We start from the raw sequence: 18,979 nt of genomic DNA, 5'->3' as shown, positions 1-18,979 counted from the left end.
TGAAACCAATAAAACGAAAATGATGCCGACAATGATGTCAAGCGTTTCCACTTAAATTTCTTTTTGTCATTTTTCTCACTATAAACAGAGTACTACTTTTTCACCTATTTTCTTCCAGCGTTTCGCTGACGTTTTTTTATATGGAGTTTGACAGCATTCCGCCTGAAAATCTGAACAGAATACTCAGCTTCAAACACACAACCGATACTTTCAATTTCCAATTTCATACTGCTTTTTCTTTCAGTGTACTACGTTTGTTCCTTAGGAAATTTCTAATCATTTTTTATTTATTTTCTCTCCCTTGAGTATTTGATACTCTATAGAGAGTAAATAAACTAACTGTCATCAAATATTCATAAAATTCGAAATTTTACAAAACCTGATAAGATAACATAGTTCCCTACGAAAACTCTTCAAATATCGGCGGTGGTGGCGCTAAATGTCGAAGACATTGCTACGAAGAACATTAGTAGCTTTGCATTACTCCTACAATTAAGACGAACGCGAAAGACGGACGCTATCCCCAAAATGGATGAGTCAGATTTTTCGATATTTAAAAAGAATTCGAGCCGAAAGTCGAAACATGACAAGGCTGATGCCACCCGCGCCACTGGCAACAATTCTCAAAATGCCAATGACCCGTGGAACAACCAAGCGGAGGATGCAATTAAGAAGGTCATTATTTCCAGGCCCACCGATGAAGATGAGTATAATTGTTTTAATCCCAATGCTGGCATTGCTTTGATCTTTAATCACAAAGATGTCAAAGGACAAAAGCAACGTGCAGGCACCGAAAAAGATAGAGATGCCATGATAGCAACACTCCTTAATTATGGTTTTGATGTGCGCGTCTATGATGAGCTGACATTTGCTGAGGTCAGCGAGAAGTTAAAAGCAAGTAAGTGGTGTTGTATCGTTAGTATGTATCATTCAAAAATTGTTAATTTTTCTTTTTTTTTTAATTTGTATTCATATCTTGCTTGCACAGCAATGAAAAAGTGGTAGTTTAGCATTTTGTGTTTATATATATATGTGTCGTTACTGGTTTCTGGCATTGGTATCAATTGATAGGAATTCCCCCTCGCGACACCTGTAATTGTTGTTTGAAAACAAATCCAAATGGTTTTTTTTATCAGCAACTTGTGTTCTTGCACTCCACTTAAAAATGATTGTGGTTGCCTATAACTCACCAAACCCGAAAGCAATGGGTAAGGTATAGTCGTTATCTTCAAATTTTTACGCCGATAATGCGGCAGACAATGTTTGCCATTTGTTTACTCACTGATTTGAGCGACTGGGCCAATTTTTTTTTATTTTATATATAAAAATCCCCAATTGTTATTTCACAATTTTGGGGAATCGATAACTTAAAAAATACCTTTTTTTGCGGGAATGAGGCCCTTTGAATTCTGCTTCTTTGCTTTGCTTCTATTATACATCAGGAGTCACTAATAAAAGGATGCGTCACTTGCCACAAACAATTAGTGGAAAGGCCCCCATAAACATTGAGAATGTGAAAATGTATTCACTGAAAAATAAACAAATTAAGTCTAGTATTAAGTTCATTCGGACGAAAATTGTTTATTAATTTATTGGTTTATTGTTTTTGGACGACATAATACAAATAAAAGTCGTACAATGACACCCAACAAAAACTACTACATTGAAGGAGAGTCGTTTGTGACCCAGTTCTTAAACATTAAATTACATTTGCAATTAATTAAAGTAAAATTTGTATACTACTACTCTGCTCATAGAACTCTGTACCACATCTACGGAATGTGACCGCAATTTCTTCGTCCCCATCCATGGCTGAATTATTTATTATTGTGAATTATTTTTTAAATTCGCCTTGGTCATCATACGTTTTATAATGTCTTTTGACAGTTGTTCGAGCGAAAAGTTGAACTCAGTACTAGGTATAAGAAAAATATAAGCAAAGACGAAGATGACATTCTATGGGGAAAAGTTAGACAATCAACTGCCATAAAACTTTTTGAATTTTTGACAGTACATTGACGATGTAAAGTTAACTGGATTTTTATTTACATTATATGTGTTCGCGTACACAAAAATTTGTGCAAAATTTGCACAAATTTTTACTGTAAGTCGTTCGCGTACTTTACTTGCCAGGAGAAGAGAGTGGAAGAATGCGTGAGAGTTTGGTAACTGAGAGCTTACAAATTTCTACTGGAGGTTTTTTTCCCAACAGAAATTTGCAGCATCGAACAGCTATTTTATGAAAACTAACCGTTTATTTCAAATAAATACCAAAAAAGAGTAGAGGCTGTGCTTACTCTACTGGCATATTTTTAATGGAAAAGTACGTGAACCGGCCTATTAACTTACAATATTTTGACACCCTTAACCTTTCCACGTCTGGTACTCGGCATGTGATGTAAACTTCTTTAAGTGCCCTTAAGGGAATCAGAAAACCCTTTACCTAGTCAATGAGGATGTAATAATTCCGGCAAATACGTAAGAAAAAATTTCATCTGTGGTTTTCCCTTCTTTAATTGGCAACATTTGAGGTATCCGACCATGTAAAATCTTGTCTAGGAAATGATGTCGCGTCATGCCGGTTGAAGTCGGCACAAAAACGGAGGTCCCTTATCATTTAGCGAAAACTGCAATGGACAGCACTCATTGATAATGGAATATTCAATGGAATATATATATTTAGCAAGCAATGGTGTTATACGAAAGTTGCAGACCTATATTTCTATATAATGTTATGGCCTCGTGTACAACACTACAAATAAGCAATAATAATCCAAGGCGGATTTAAAAAGACGATCAAACCCGAACAGCTGTAAACAGCCGGTCAGGTTTGCTGCTATTAAGATGTCAGATTTTTGTTTGCATTCTCTTTGTTGTATACACGTATACACACACACACACACATAAATTACTTTGTGTTTGCTGGCAAAACGTTGATCTGTTTGATGACAAGATGGCGATTTTAACATATGGTTTTTATGTTGTTGTACGACATACAATTTTTTGGCAGCATTTGGCATTGAGGATGTCAACTTGTTCCCTTTTTACAATCATTCTTTGTTTACGTTTTCTCCTATTTGATGACATTTTCAATTGGTAGATTTGACATCCTGAATGGTCTTCAAAGGGCCTATACACTTTATGTTTTCGCAAGTGACTTAAACTTCTATTAGTGAATCCTGGCCACTATCAATACTCAGTTGGATTCAAAGGACAGCTTTTCTGTACATCACAACCGTACAGAGGACGACACCATCTGAAGAACTGAGTTTGGAATTGCACTTAATGACTTTGAAACCCAGGTAGAGTACAGCAAACAGTTGAGTACAATTTTTTTTTCACGAAGTGTCTACGAGTTATGGGGATGCGTGCGCATTATTGTTAAAAATGGTAACACACAACCATGAGGTAGCGGTAGCGTCACTAGCACAACAACAAATACCTAACCCTAACGAAACTACCTTGAGTAGCAAATGTCGTAAATTGAAATGTCAAAGTGGTTTTAGAATATAAACTTTGTTTTACAACTTATCTTTTACAAATGTGTTTTGTATTTGTATTTTTATCGTTATATCACCGTTTTGTTGCTTATGTGTGGAATAATGGATCGAATAGAACATATTTTTAAGATTTTAGAAACATATCATAGATGTTTTATCAAGCCTTTGACATTTGGATTTACTGCAAAATCAAAACCTCACCTTATTAGTGCATCCTGGTATTATGTTATAATTGAGTTTTTTTGTATTGTTTCAAAAACATGTTTTTTCATCTGTGAAACATAGTATCGGCCTTTACACAGTTTTTTGTCCTTGGATCATTAACGTAAACTTTTACTAAATTCTTTTCTTTTTTTTATAGCTGCCCAAGAAGATCATAGCCAAAATGATTGCCTCATAGTAGTTGTTATGTCACATGGCCTTGAGGGTAAGGTTTATGCGAAGGACATGTCCTATCCTGTTGAACGTTTATGGAATCCTTTTCTGGGTGAGAACTGCAAGTCGCTCATAAATAAGCCCAAATTATTTTTCATTCAAGTAAGTCCATATTAATTTACCTAAATAAAAAGAAAGAAAGCCCACTCTAAATATTGGATTTTTAATCTAGGCCTGTCGTGGAGAAAATCTTGAAAAAGCTGTCACCTTCACAGAATTTGCACCCATGTCCAGGCAAATTGAAGCCGATGTGATACCCCCAAAACCGCCAACTATAACGTATGCCATACCAAATACTGCCGACATGTTGGTTATGTACTCGACTTTTGAAAGTGAGTATACGAAAAGTATTTTTAGGCCCTCCTCTACAGGAAGAGGTGGTACTAACATCGTTACACTTCGAAATAAAAGTCTTAGACACCACAATGTGGCCTGTCTACCTGGCGAAAACATGCAATATTTCAGATGAGTTAAGCTAGGGGCCCACAAGTCTACATGACTTCCAATATTAAAGTCAAGTATAGTGCGAATCTGTCCATAATCTATTAACCTATCCCGCACAATTTTTATTCGATTTAGCTCAAATTTGCACGATGATTTCTTATAAAGGGTGATTTTTTTGAGGTTAGGATTTTCATGCATTAGTATTTGACAGATCACGTGGGATTTCAGACATGGTGTCAAAGAGAAAGATGCTCAGTATGCTTTGACATTTCATCATGAATAGACTTACTAACGAGCAACGCTTGCAAATCATTGAATTTTATTACCAAAATCAGTGTTCGGTTCGAAATGTGTTCATTCACCGTAACGTTGCGTCCAACAGCATCTTTGAAAAACCACAAACCACACCAAACAGTGCATTTTTCGGGATGCATGGGCAGTTCTTGAACGGCTTCTGGTTGCTCTTCACTCCAAATGCGGCAATTTTGCTTATTTACGTAGCCATTCAACCAGAAATGAGCCTCATCGCTGAACAAAATTTGTCAAAATTTGAACACATTTCGAACCGAACACTGATTTTGGTAATAAAATTCAATGATTTGCAAGCGTTGCTCGTTAGTAAGTCTATTCATGATGAAATGTCAAAGCATACTGAGCATCTTTCTCTTTGACACCATGTCTGAAATCCCACGTGATCTATCAAATACTAATGCATGAAAATCCTAACCTCAAAAAAATCACCCTTTATGACTTGTAACAGTTATTCTAACTATTGTCCGAATAGGCCTATAACATAATATAGCTTAAATATACCGATCTCCCGAATTGAGTTCTTGAGCATCGAAAACAGGGGTGCAGAAAACAAAAATTTGTTTACGCTAGCGTTGTGCTTTGTTTTTGAGCGTCGCGTTAAAAACTGCGACGCTCAACGTTCAAAAGTTGAAAATTTTTCAACTTTGACGATTGAAATCGAGTGTTATTCTGTGTTGCCGTACGAAAAAAGGGTTTTTTTAGGCGTCAAAATTAAAAATTGTTTTACTTTTGAGCGTTGCTTTTCCGGAATGTTTTTGCAGAGCTGCATTTTGCAACGCGTCTTTATTTTCTTGGCTTCAGTCGTTGCTGAGACAGAAACCAATGAACAAACGCATGAGTGTATGTTACACTCATGTTAATTTCAATTTGTATTTTTATACCCTCCACCATAAGATGGGGGGTATACTAATTTCGTCATTCTGTTTGTAACTACTCGAAATATTCGTCTGAGACCCCATAAAGTATATATATTCTTGATCGTCGTGAAATTTTATGTCGATCTAGCCATGTCCGTCCGTCTGTCCGTCCGTCCGTCCGTCCGTCCGTCCGTCTGTCTGTCGAAAGCACGCTAACTTCCGAAGGAGTAAAGCTAGGCGCTTGAAATTTTGCACAAATACTTTTTATTAGTGTAGGTCGGTTGGTATTGTAAATGGGCCATATTGGTCCATGTTTTGATATAGCTGCCATATAAACCGATCTTGGGTCTTGACTTCTTGAGCCTCTAGAGTGCGCAATTCTTATCCGATTGGGATGAAATTTTGCACGACGTGTTTTGTTATGACATCCAACAACTGTGATAAGTATGGTTCAAATCGGTTCATAAGCTGATATAGCTGCCATATAAACCGATCTTGGGTCTTGACTTCTTGAGCCTCTAGAGTGCGCAATTCTTATCCGAGTAGAATGAAATTTTGCACGACGTGTTTTGTTATGACATCCAACAACTGTGCCAAGTATGGTTCAAATCGGTTCATAACCTGATACAGCTGCCATATAAACCGATCTTGGGTCTTGACTTCTTGAGCCTCTAGAATGCGCAATTCTTATCCGATTGGAATGAAATTTTGCACGACGTGTTTTGTTACGATATCCAATAACTGTGCCAAGTATGGTTCAAATCGGTCCATAACCTGATATAGTTGTCATATAAACCGATCTTGGGTCTTGACTTCTTGAGCCTCTAGAGGGCGCAATTCTTATCCAATTTGAATGAATTTTGGCACGTAGTATTTTGTTATGATATCCAACAACTGTGCCAAATATGGTACAAATCGGTTCATAACCTGATATAGCTGCCATATAAACCGATCTAGGATCTAGAGGTCGCAATTATTATCCGATTTGCCTGAAATTTTGTACGACGGATTCTCTCATAACCATTAACATACGTGTTAATTATGGTCTGAATCGGTTTATAGCCTGATATAGCTCCCATATAAATCGATCTCTCTATTTTACTTCTTGAGCCCACAAAGGGCGTAATTCTTATTCGAATTGGCTGACATTTTACACAGGTCTCCAACATATAATTTAATTGTGGTCCAAACCGGACCATATCTTGATATCGCTCTAATAGCAGAGCAAATCTTTTCTTATATCCTTTTTTTGCCTAAGAAGAGATGCCGGGAAAAGAACTCGACATATGCGATCCATGGTGGAGGGTATATAAGATTCGGCCCGGCCGAACTTAGCACGCTTTTACTTGTTTAAATTCAATTTCAATTTGAAAACAATCTTTTAAGACCGAAACAGAATGTGCGTTGTGCTTCGTTTTTGAGCGTCGCGTTGCAAAAATGCAACTGTGCTCACAAATCCAACAAAATCAACGCGGAATCGTTAAACATAGTCAAATTTGACGCTTGAAAGCGTGCGTCATTCCGCGCTGTTACACGTTAGTAGTGTTTTTAGTCGTCAAAGTTGAAAATTGTTTAACTATTGCGAGTTGATTTTTTGTCATTTGTTGGCAGAGTTGCATTTTTCAACGCGACGCTTCCTAAACGCCCTCATTCTGTTTAGGCCTTTATTCTGTTTCAACGCTAGACACGAAAGGAAGAGTTATTTAATTTTCTTCTTATTATTGTGTTTCCTTTTAAAAACCTTCATTCGCTCTGTCAAATAATTTAATTTTTGTCACGGAGAGAATTAAAAAAAAAAAAATTAAAGAGCGTAAATCACTCATGCAATCTTTTGTGCACCTCTGCTCAAAAAGACATAATTCTTACCCAATATGGCTTAAATTTCGTACAATAACTTCTAATATGACCTTTAACAACTAAGCTAAGTATGACCCATATCGGGATTCCATATAAACCGATATTTTGTAAGTATTTTTATACCCTCCACCATTGGATGGGGATATACTAATTTCGCCATTCTTTTGTAACGCCTCGAAATATGCGTCTAAGACCCCATAAAGTACATATATTCTTGATCGTCGTGCCATTTTAAGTCAAACTAGCCATGTCCGTCCGTCCGTCTGCCTGTCTGTCGAAAGCACGCTATCTTTCGAAGGAGTAAAGCTTATTAGTGTAGGTCGGTTGGGATTGTAAATGGGCCAAATCAGTTCATGTTTTGGTATAGCTACCATATAAACCGATCGATGGTCTTGACTTCTTGAGCCTCTAGAGGGCGCAATTTTCGTCCGATTTGACTAAAATTTTGCGCGTAGTGTTTTGGTATTACTTCCAACAACTGCGCTAAGTATGGCTCAAATCTGTCCATGTTTTGATATAGCCGCCGTATAAACCGATCTTGGGTCTTGACTTCTTGAGCCTCTAGAGGGCGCAATTCTCGACCGATTTGACTGAAATTTTGCACGTAGTATTTTAATATCACTTTCAACAACTGTGCATAGTCTAAACCGGTCCATATCCTGGTATAGGTGCCATATAAACCTATTTTGGATCTTAACTTATTGAGGCACTAAAAGGCGCAATTCTCATCCGATTTGGCTAAAATTTCGCATGAGGTGTTTTGATATGACTTCCAAAAACTGTGATGAGTATGGCGCAAATAACCTGATATAGCTGCCATATAACCTGATCTGGGATCTTAACTTCTTGAGCCTCTAGAGAGCGCAATTCCCATTCTAATTGGCACAAATTTTGTACAACGGCTTCTCCTATGACCTTCAACATACGTGTGCAATACTTACTTGTTTATAATTTATTTTTATTTTTTTTATACCCACCACCATAGGGGGTATACTAGTCATTCCGTTTGAAACCGATCTCCCGATTTTGATTCTTGAGCCCCGAAGCGGACTATAACTTGATATAGCTACTCGTCCTACTTCTCCGTCCTTATTCGTTATTCTTTGTTTGTCTAAAAACAGATACTGCGCAAAGAACTCGACAGATGCGATTCATGGTGGAGGGTATATAAGATTCGGCCCTGCCGGACTTAGCACGCGTTTACTTTTTTTTATACCCACTACCGAAGGATGAGGGTATATTTATTTTGTCATTCCATTTGCAACACATCGAAATATCCATTTCCGACCCTATAAAGTATATATATTCTTGATCAGCTTAAAAATTTAAGACGATCTAGACATGTCCGTCCGTCTGTCTGTTGAAATCACGCTACAGTCTTTAACATAGATATATTGAGCTGAAACTTTGCACAGATTCTTTTTTTGTCCATAAGCAGGTTAAGTTCGAAGATGGGCTATAACGGACTATATCTTGATATAGCCCCCACATGGACCGATCCGCCGATTTAGGGTCTTAGGCCCATAAAAGCTACATTTATTATCCGATTTTGCTGAAATTTGGGACAGTGGGTTGTGTTAAGCCCCTCGATATATTTCGTTAGTTTGGCCCAGATCGGTCCAAATTTGGATATAGCTGCCATATAGACCGATCCTCCGATTTAGGGTCTTATTATCCGATTTTGCTAAAATTTGGGACAGTGGGTTGTGTTACGCCCTTCGACATCCTTCGTCAATTTGGCTCAGATCCGTCCAGATTTGGATATAGCTGCTACATAGACCGATCCTCCGATTTAGAGTCTTAAGCCCATTAAAGCGACATTTATTATCCGATTTCGTTGAAACTTGGGACAGTGAGTTGTGTTAGACCCTTCGGCATCCTTCGTCAATTTGGCACAGATCGGTCCAGATTTGCATATAGCTGCCATATAGACTGATCTCTCGGTTTTAGGTTTCGAGCCCATAATAGGCGCATTTATTGTCCGATTTTGCCAAAATTTGAGACGGTGAGTTGCGTTGGGCTCTTCGTCGTCCTTCGTCAATTTGGCCCAGATCGGTCCAGATTTGGATATAGCTGCCATATAGACCTATCTCTCGATTTAAGGTTTTGGGCCCATAAAAGGCGCATTTATTGTCCGATTTCGCCGAGATTTGGGACAGTTGGTTGAGTTAGGCTTTTCGACATCCGTGTCGCATATGGTTCAGATCGGTTTATTTTTAGTTATAGCTTCTAAAAAGGCCAATATTTTGTTATACACAATTGAACAATGACTTGTACCGATTAGTATTTGGTCCAAATCCGGAACCGGATTTTGATGAAAGGTGGTTTACATATATACCCGAGGTGGTGTGTATCCAAAGTTCGGTCCGGTCGAACTTGACGCCTTTTTACTTGTCTATAATTAATTTCTTTTAGACCCACCACCATAGGGGGTATACTAATCTAGTCATTCCGTTTGCAACACCTCGAAATATTGATCTGTGACGCTATAAAGTGTATATTTTCTTGATCATCTAGACATTCTTAGTCGATCTAGCCATGTCCGTCCGTCCGTCTGTGGAAATCACGACAGTGGTGGAACGTATAAAGATAACCGTCTGATATTTTGCACAGAAACTTTTTATCAAACTGGGTCGTTGGGGATTGCAAAGAGTTCAAATTTGGATATAGCACCCTTTTAAACCCAGTTTTGACTTCTTGAACCCCTATAGGCCTCCATTTTTATCCGATTATGCTGAAATTTGGCACAATAACTTCGGTTCTGACTTCCAACATCCTATAATCCTAATCGGTCTATAAACTGATATAGCCCCCATATAAACCGACCCCCTGATTTGACTTTTGAGCGCCTATCTGCCTGTATTTTCATTCGGATCGTCGGAAACTTGGCACAAAGAATTCTGTTCTGGCTTCTTACATTTGTGTCGAGTATGATCCGAATCGGACTTCTTGAGCCCCCAGCAGCCTAAAATATCCCCGAAATCAATTCTTGAAACCATGGAAGCCGCAAGCAATTCCAGATTTAAATGATACAAAATAATTCAAGCACAAACTGAGTTAATAACGTAAAATTTTAAGCGGAATTCATGGTGGTGGATTAATACTTGTGTAATTTCTTTAATTTTTTTTTTGTTTTCAGAGTACTACTCCTTCCGTAATGTGGAAAATGGTTCATGGTTCATTCAAAGCCTGTGCTCTGTCTTCGATGAAGCTGCTGCGAATGAAGCTCTCTCACCCAAAGGTGCTGAATTTTTAAGACTTCTGACTGCGGTCAATCGTAAAGTAGCCTATGAGTATCAATCGAATGCTAAAAACGAGGCCCTCAATCAAATGAAGGAAATGCCGAACTTTTTATCAACATTGACCAAAACATTTTATTTGCGAGTAAAACGCCGCAGCAAAACATCAGACTAGAGGAGTCTTTTTTTAGAATAGACACAAGCATAGCGTAAATAAACCAACAAACATATGCACAGAAAAGAACAAAAAAGAAAATATTAAATTATTAAAAGAAAAAAAGTAATAAATATACATGTATCGATGCCAACGACAAACATTAATTTATAACATTTAGTTTATGATGGATTTTTATCAGCGGACATCAATAGGCCAACTTTGAAACTAATCTCTGATATAAATGAACATTATTTTCTGTTTATAGAATTTGCGAAAAAATGTGCTTTATCAGTGACTAAACTGTTTTGTACATGCACAAAATGCAGTGATAACTGAATTTTATGATATGTGCGTATCGATGACTAAGTGGGCAGGGCACGGGATTAACACAACCGCTACGTCTAAATGCTGTTGAAAATCGCAATGGACAAAAATGTCTAAGGCCGCTATTACACGGCATGTAGTTGTCTTATGGCGTGGCACTTTTTGTATTCACATATAATTTAAAATGTTTGTTAATATTGTCAATTTACATATGATTCATAATTTTTACTATCACATCTGTATGTTAATTTCGTATGTTATAACCTACAAATATGAGCATCTAATTTTTTTAATGCATTTAAAGTGTTCAAGTTGTTAGAAATGTGGTTAAATCACAAATTTGTGAAAACAATTTAATTTGGGGTTGCTTTCATTCGACTGACAACAAAAACAGCTGATGTCTTTAGGTTTTTGCATGATGGAATAGAGTACGCTCTAAACCAAAAAATTACATGTGATATTTTGAAAAGTGATTTTAATGTGTTATTTTCATTTGTATCACACAACATGTACAACTGTACATGCGCTAAATTTGACACGTCATAAGACACCTACACACCGTGTTAAGGAGCCTTAAGAGGGTTCGATTACCTACTAAAATCTTATTGTATTACAATGAACTAAAATGCCTAAAGGCCAAACAGAATGAGCGATGAGGAGCATCGCGTTGAAAAATGCAACTCTGCAAATAAATATTAAAAAACAACTCGCAAAAGTTAAATAATGTTTAACTTAGACGACCAAAAACACCAATTCACATAATGAAGCTCGCTTTCAAGCGTCAAAGTTGAATGTTGTAACTTTTACGCGTTGCTTTTGGGGAATTTGTGTGAAGAGTTGCATTTTTGACTTCTTGTTTGAACCGTTGAGTGGAGCGGACGTATTGTTATTTTACTCCGCAAGAATTTTCCTGTAGCTCGTAATAGGTCATTATTTTTGGAAGAAAAAATTGAATTCACTCAAGGATAGCTGCGATACAGATATCCATTAGGCGGTAGATGATCTGCTTCCGTTTCCAGTGGAGCGGCAGAACTAGAGCCCGGGAGTAGGCTTACAATGGACTTCAAAGACCCAAAAACTGCGATGATAGTATCAGCCCGTAGCACGTTGTCGGCTATTGAAACTTTGACTGGTGGAGCGGCTGCTCCAGGTTCCACTAGCCGACAGGTCAGCAGGGGCTTTCTTTCTTGGCATGCCTATAATTTGCCTAGGCCATCGGCCTTTCCCGGCAAACCAACACGCTTTTTAAAGGGGTTGGAATTATAGAAGACGCATCGCTCTTAGGTTTATTAAGAGGCTTGGTGCGAATGATCCTAAGACTCTCACTAAATGGGAAAGAGACTCTCTAAATTGTGCTCGGGAATTTGCTGCACAGGCTACGCCAAAAACTATACGTCTAGATAGAAAAGGCTGCGGTCACCTGGAGGGCATCCCATGCCTAAAAGAACTAGGGCGAACAACAGTAAGATGGGTCCAAGAACCTTTGCTAATGTCGCTAATTTGGTGATGGCAGTTGTCAACAAGGGAGAAGAACAGGGCTGCATACCTAGGAATAACTGGAGTGGGATAGTCGATGGACTGTCATAAGGATACTTCGACGTCCCTGCGGAATTTCCTGGGTCTCCTCCAGATTGTGATTATGCAGGCTGGTATCGAGGCCGTTACAGGCTAATTGCCTTCGGCGATCAACGCTTAATTAAAATGTATCGTTGTGGGCTAAAAAAGATTGATGAAATCTGGCCAGGTGCTGCACTATATTAAGTTAAGAAGGATGATATACCTTCTGGTGGCGCATGCTTGGATACCAAGGAATCCCTCAGATCCTGAAGCGATACTTGGAAGACTAAGGAAATGTAGTCCCAATCTTTCAGCCACCGACTGGATGATTGGATGAGGCTGATGGTCACCGGAGACATGCAGTATTCCTACTAAACACCGGCTGTCTGGCAGACCTTAACAAGTCTGAAAGGGTTATATCCTACGGATTCAAAAAGTTGAAACTGAAGGCCTATTGTAGCGGTGGGGTTGGGGAATAGGGAAGACGACTCAGCAGTTGTTGCTGAACACTTGCCTGAGGAATTATCGACCACATCGCTAAAGTCTGGCGGATTGCAGGAGCCGACAAGCCCTGTGTTCAAAACAGTTCAAATTTCACTAGAACTAGAAGGCATCTTCCTTCTTCTGGACGAAAATGTCTATGTGAGTCTGATGGCGTCGACAGTTACCGCCCTGAATCGCACGGGGTTTGAACGGAGTTTCTCCCTGTCCTACCTCGTAGCAGAGAAACTCGGTTGAACACCCAGCGGTCCAAAGTGGTGACTGTCGACGCCATCAGACTCACATAGACATTTTCGTCCAGAAGAAGGATACTTGGATATTGCTGCCATATAGACCGATCTCTCGATTAAAAGTTTTGGGCTCATAAAAGACGCATTTATTGTTCGATGTCGCCGAAATTTGGGACAGTGAGTTGTGTTAGGCCTCTCGAATTCTTTCTGCAATATGGTATAGATCGGTTCAGATTTGGATATAGCTGCCATATAGACAGATCTCTCGATTTAAGGTCTTGGGCCCATAAAAGACGCATTTATTGTCCGATTTCGCCGAAATTTGGGACAGTGAGTGGTGTTAGGCCCTTCAACAATCTTCTTCAATTTGGCTTAGATCAGTCCAGATTTGGATATAGCTGCCGTATCGACCGATCTCTTGATTTAAGGTCTTGGGCCCATAAAAGGCGCATTTATTGTCCGATTTCGCCGAAATTTGGGACAGTGAGATGTGTTAGGCCCCTCGATATCTTTCTGCGATATGACACAGATGGGTTCAGATTTGGATATAGCTGCCATATAGACCGATCTCATGATTTAAGGTCTTGGGTCCATAAAAGGCGAATTTATTGTTCGATTTCGCCGAAATTTGGGACTGTGAGTTGTGTTAGGCCCTTCAACAATCTTCTTCAATTTGGCTTAGATCAGTCCAGATTTGGATATAGCTGCCATATTGGCCGATCTATTGATTAAGGGTCTTGAGCCCATAAAAGGCGCATTTATTGTCCGATTTCGCAGAAATTTGGTACAGTGAGTTGTGTTAGACCCCTCGACAATATAGCACAGACCGGTCCAGATTTGGATATAGCTGCCATATAGACCGATCTCTCGATTTAAGGTTTTGGGCCCATAAAAGGCACATTTATTGTCCGATTTTGCATAAATTTGGGACAGTGAGTTGCATTATATTCTTCGACAACTTTCTGCAATTTCTCCCAGATCGGATTTGCATAAAGATGTCATATAAACCTATCACTCGATGTAATGTCTTGGCCCCACAAAAGGCGAATTTATAATCCGATATCGCTGAAATTTGACAGTGGCTTATGTTAGGTTTTTTTGACATCCCTCTCATATATGGTTGAGATTGGTCTATATTTGGATATGGCTACCAAAATGACCAATATTTTGTTCTACAAAATTGAACAATGATTTGTACTTATTAGACCTCTCAATATCCGTGTCCAATTTGATCAAAATCGGATCATATTTAGATAAAACTGCTATGGGGGCATAAATTATGCATTTTTCACCGGATTATGACGAAAGTAGGTTTACATATATACCCGAGGTGGAGGGTATCCAAAGTTCGGCCTGGCCACCTTTTTACTTGCTTTTTTTTATTTTTTTAGTGTATGATATTCTCATGTTTAAACTTCCACCTATAATTACCTATTGACCACCTCCAGCAGGGGATAAAAAATTAATTAATAATATATTTTTAAACTATTATCAAAGATCTTGGTCAAGCCAAACTATTTAATAATTTTTTTTTCGTTTTCTTCAATTGCAAAAGATATATGGGTTAATTGGCTTCTGGACCCCTCTTTTGCAGAAGTATTTAAAAAAAGAATATTATTCAATGATTTGCAATGAATGATCACGGGCACCATTTAACAACATTTACTGTTGCTATTGTTGTTGTGGTTCTCTAGTTACCATTTTGAATGGGAGCAAGAGAAGGTATTCATTCAGTCAGTCATTCATTCGATCACAACATGCTTTTGTTTTTCCTGCTAAACTACTCCACATCAGCGATCCATAAAATTTGTTTGCCCTCCTGTATGTTGGGGAAATAAAAAAAAACGAAATAGACACTACCTACACTAGCTCTAGCTACAACTTGAACATTGGATATGCATGAGAGGTTCTGTGTATTAGATTTCCATCGGCATCATGATATAGCCACCACTTCAGGCTAGATCCATTCAGTCATTCATTCATGCATTCTTCATTTGCTAGCTCTCCGACAACAACTCACTTGTAGTCAGTCATTCATTTCAGTTATTCCAGTCATCCATTATTAGTTTGCTACCACATGGCAGCAGCATTAGCAGCATTGGAGAGGTAGTATGGGTCTAAGAATCCATTAAAAGAAAAGGAAAAGAACTTTCACAATTTTTTTCTAGCTTCTTTTTCGAAATAACGACATTTCACCATATCACTAAATGTTTGGTGCGAAATCTTTCTGATGAAAAAAAAAATATTTTTGGCTTTTGCCCAAGGGTTATTTATTGTTGTTATTTATTTGAAATCCCAAGATTCTTGCTTGGATTGCTGAGTTTTCGTTGTTTTGGCTTATTAGAGATCGATTTATATGCTTTTCAAAAAACTAACTTTGCACACCTTTTAATGGTTCTTTGGCTTGATGGAGGGTGATGGTCACTACATACATAAATACGTAAACGTCGCAACAGGTCTTGGGAATCAGAAACTGTTTTAACTCAGTCTTTAACAGCGAAACGTCGGGTTCACTGCCATTCCATTTCATACCATCTTAAAATTCATGCAAATCTCATGATGATGATGTACAACGGGCGCTCTTTAAGACTCCTTAATGGACTGCAGTAAGTCGTTAAACGAAATTTCAATTAACCAACTGGATTTTTCAACAACAAAAAAAAAATAAGAAAAAATAACTCAGGGTAATAACTTTGTTACCAAAACGGCCTTAACGAAAACAAGAAGCAGCCACAGCAGCAGCAGCGCAACAGCAACATAAGAAGAAATTGGCCTAAACCAAAATACCCATCAATAACAATCAGGTAATTGTTGTCATAGCTTTGGGCTTTAGAGTAATTATGGCCATAGAGTTGAAGCTGAAAGCGAATAATTTTGAAATATTGCTTACAACCAGCCACCTCTTTTGCACTTTTCTCTTCTCCTCTCTCCCACACTCGTTAACACGTGCAGGTGTAGCTGTATTTGTTTTGAGATGGATTTCAGTTAATTGGGCAGTGCAATGACTGCTTAACAAACATGAAATATTGACAATTTACTGTATAAATTTAGTTTTTTTTTTTTTTAACTCCATAAGAGGTAAATGACATATGCAGAAATAAATAAGGCCATATATCAATGGGAAACATGTTGAGCATTATCATAATTTTGATAAACTTTGATAATTGCCGTGTTTTATGTTCGTCCTATCCAGTGCAAGTAAGATGTTCTGGATAATACATCAGTGCAAAGTTGTAGTGATAAGTTATCAATAACAGGCAATAACAGATAATAAACCAGTAAGGAAAGGCAAAAGTCGGGCGGTGCCGATTGTTTAATACCCTACACCTACCCTATAAGTACAAAGTGGGAGCTGAAGCAATTTTGATGGACCTCGTCGGATGTTTTCAGATGGGTTATTAAACAATCCGTAACAAATTTCGAGCAAATATATTCAAACTGTAATAACTACGGTTAACATATGACAACATTATTGCAAGTTACCCAAAATATGACCAACTTATATATGAGAGCTATATCTAAATCTGAACCGATGTCGACCAAACTCTGTAGATATTGTAGTAATTGTTGAGGAAAGCGTTGTTCAAAATTTTGGCAAGATTGATCAATAAACGCGCTTGCAGTGGCTCTAGAAGTGAAAATCGGGCGATATTTATATATGGCAGCTATATCTAAATCTGAACCGATTTTCATGAAATTCACCAATAATGTTAAGAGCCAAGAGAAAATTCTTCCTGTCAAATTTCGCGAGAAAATCGGTTAATAAATTAACACTTTATTGCAATATTTCTCAAAATCGGACGAACTTATATATGGGAGCTATATCTAAATCTGAACCGATTTCGACCAAACTCTACAGATAATGTAGTAGTTGTTGAGGAAAGCGTTGTTCAAAATTTTGGCAAGATTGGTCAATAAATGCGCTTGCAGTGGCTCTAGAAGTGAAAATTGGGCGATATATATATTTGAGAGCTATTTTTAAATCTGAACCGATTTCTATGAAATTCACCACATTATTGCAATATTGGAACGAATATATTTATGGGAGCTATGTACGAGACTGTACCAAATTTAAAGACGATCGGACGAAAATTGCGACCTGTAGTTTGTACACAAATAAACATGGACAGACAGGCAGACAGACGGGCCTGGCAGAAAGTGATTCTGAGTCGATCGGTATACTTGTCAATGGGTCTATCCATCTTTCTTCTGGGTGTTACAAAAAAATGCACTAAGTTATAATGCCCTGTACTAAATAGTACTAAAATAAAACACAGCAAATAATTCCTTCAATATAGTGCAAACAAAGATAGGTAAGACAAAAGTGGGAGATTGGAGATAAACACAGAATGATTCATTGTACTTCATACAATTTGTATAAAAATCGATCATAACATGGGGGGATTCGTCATTCCGTTTGTAACACTTCGAAATATGAATCTGAGGCCCCATAAAGTATATTCTTGAACGTCATGACAATTTAAGTCGATCTAGCCATGTCCGTCTGTCTGTCGAAAATACGTTCACTTTCAAAGGAGAAAAGATAGGTGCTTGAAAATTTGCACGTCGGCTGGAATTGTAAATGCGCCAAATCGGTCCATGTTTTGGTATAGCTGCCACATAAACCGATAACGGATCTTGACTTCGTTAGCGTCTAGAGGGCGCAATTCTTAACCGATTTGGTTAAAATTTTGCATGACGTTTTTTGGTTTGACCATCAACAACGGCGATTCGATTCATAATCTGATATAGCTCACATATAAACCGATTCCGGATCTTGATTTCTTGAGCCGATATTTTGGATTTTGGATCTTGACTTCTTTAGCCGATAGGAGGTGCAATCAGAATCCGAATTGGCTGAAATTATGCATGAAGTTTTTTGGTTTGACCATCAACAACGGCGCCAAGTATGGTTCGGTTCATAATCTGATATATGGGTTGCCCAAAATGTAATTGCGGATTTTTCATATAGTCGGCGTTGACAAATTTTTTCACAGCTTGTGACTCTGTAATTGCATTCTTTCTTCTGTCAGTTATCAGCTGTTACTTTTAGCTTGCTTTAGAAAAAAAGTGTAAAAAAAGTATATTTGATTAAAATTCATTCTAAGTTTTATTAAAAATGCATTTACTTTCTTTTAAAAAATCCGCAATTACTTTTTGGGCAACCCAATAGCTCACATTCCGGATCTTGATTTCTTGAGCCGATAGAGTGCGCAATTATTGTCCGATTTAGCTGAAATTTTGCATAAAGTATTTTGGTTTGACCATCATCGACTGCGCCAGGTATGGCTTAAATTGGTTCATAACCTGATATAGCTCTCATGTAAACAGATATCTGATCTTGACTTCTTGAGCCTTTAGAGGGGCAATTCGCAATATCCAATTTGGCTGAAATTTTGAATCAAGTGTTTCATTTCGAATTCCTGTGACTTTGCTAAGTATGGTCCAAATCGATACATAACCTGATATAGCTCCCATATAAACCGATCTCGGATCTTGACTTCTTGAACCGCTAGAGGGCTTAATTATTATCTGATTTGGCTGAAATTTGGAACCAAGTGTTTTT

General features: G+C 38.0%; 2 protein-coding genes across 3 annotated transcripts in view; one reads left to right on the top strand and one right to left on the bottom strand.

The window, feature by feature from the left end:
- LOC106095381 (uncharacterized) overlaps positions 1-18,979 on the bottom strand; it is a 129,291-nt gene that overhangs the window by 9,770 nt on the left and 100,542 nt on the right. The gene's annotated exons all lie outside the window — the stretch shown is intronic.
- Positions 296-10,953, top strand: LOC106087832 (caspase-1). The gene is made up of 4 exons (XM_013253008.2): positions 296-898; positions 3,862-4,037; positions 4,108-4,267; positions 10,545-10,953. Exons 1-4 carry the CDS (start codon positions 529-531, stop codon positions 10,817-10,819), a joined length of 981 nt encoding a protein of 326 aa, XP_013108462.2. The 5' UTR covers positions 296-528; the 3' UTR covers positions 10,820-10,953.

The sequence above is a fragment of the Stomoxys calcitrans genome, chromosome 4 (genome assembly GCF_963082655.1).
Source record: "Stomoxys calcitrans chromosome 4, idStoCalc2.1, whole genome shotgun sequence".
Taxonomy (NCBI): domain Eukaryota; kingdom Metazoa; phylum Arthropoda; class Insecta; order Diptera; family Muscidae; genus Stomoxys; species Stomoxys calcitrans.
Note: the sequence above shows the minus strand (reverse complement) of the source record. Positions and strands in the feature narration are given on the sequence as shown.

Excerpts from the sequence above, each read along its gene's own strand:
- LOC106087832 (XM_013253008.2), top strand. The coding sequence starts at position 529 with ATGGATGAGTCAGATTTTTCGATATTTAAAAAGAATTCGAGCCGAAAG. Across the intron at positions 899-3,861 it reads CAGCGAGAAGTTAAAAGCAA|CTGCCCAAGAAGATCATAGC; the intron begins GTAAGTGGTGTT and ends TTTTTTTTATAG. Across the intron at positions 4,038-4,107 it reads CCAAATTATTTTTCATTCAA|GCCTGTCGTGGAGAAAATCT; the intron begins GTAAGTCCATAT and ends TTTTTAATCTAG.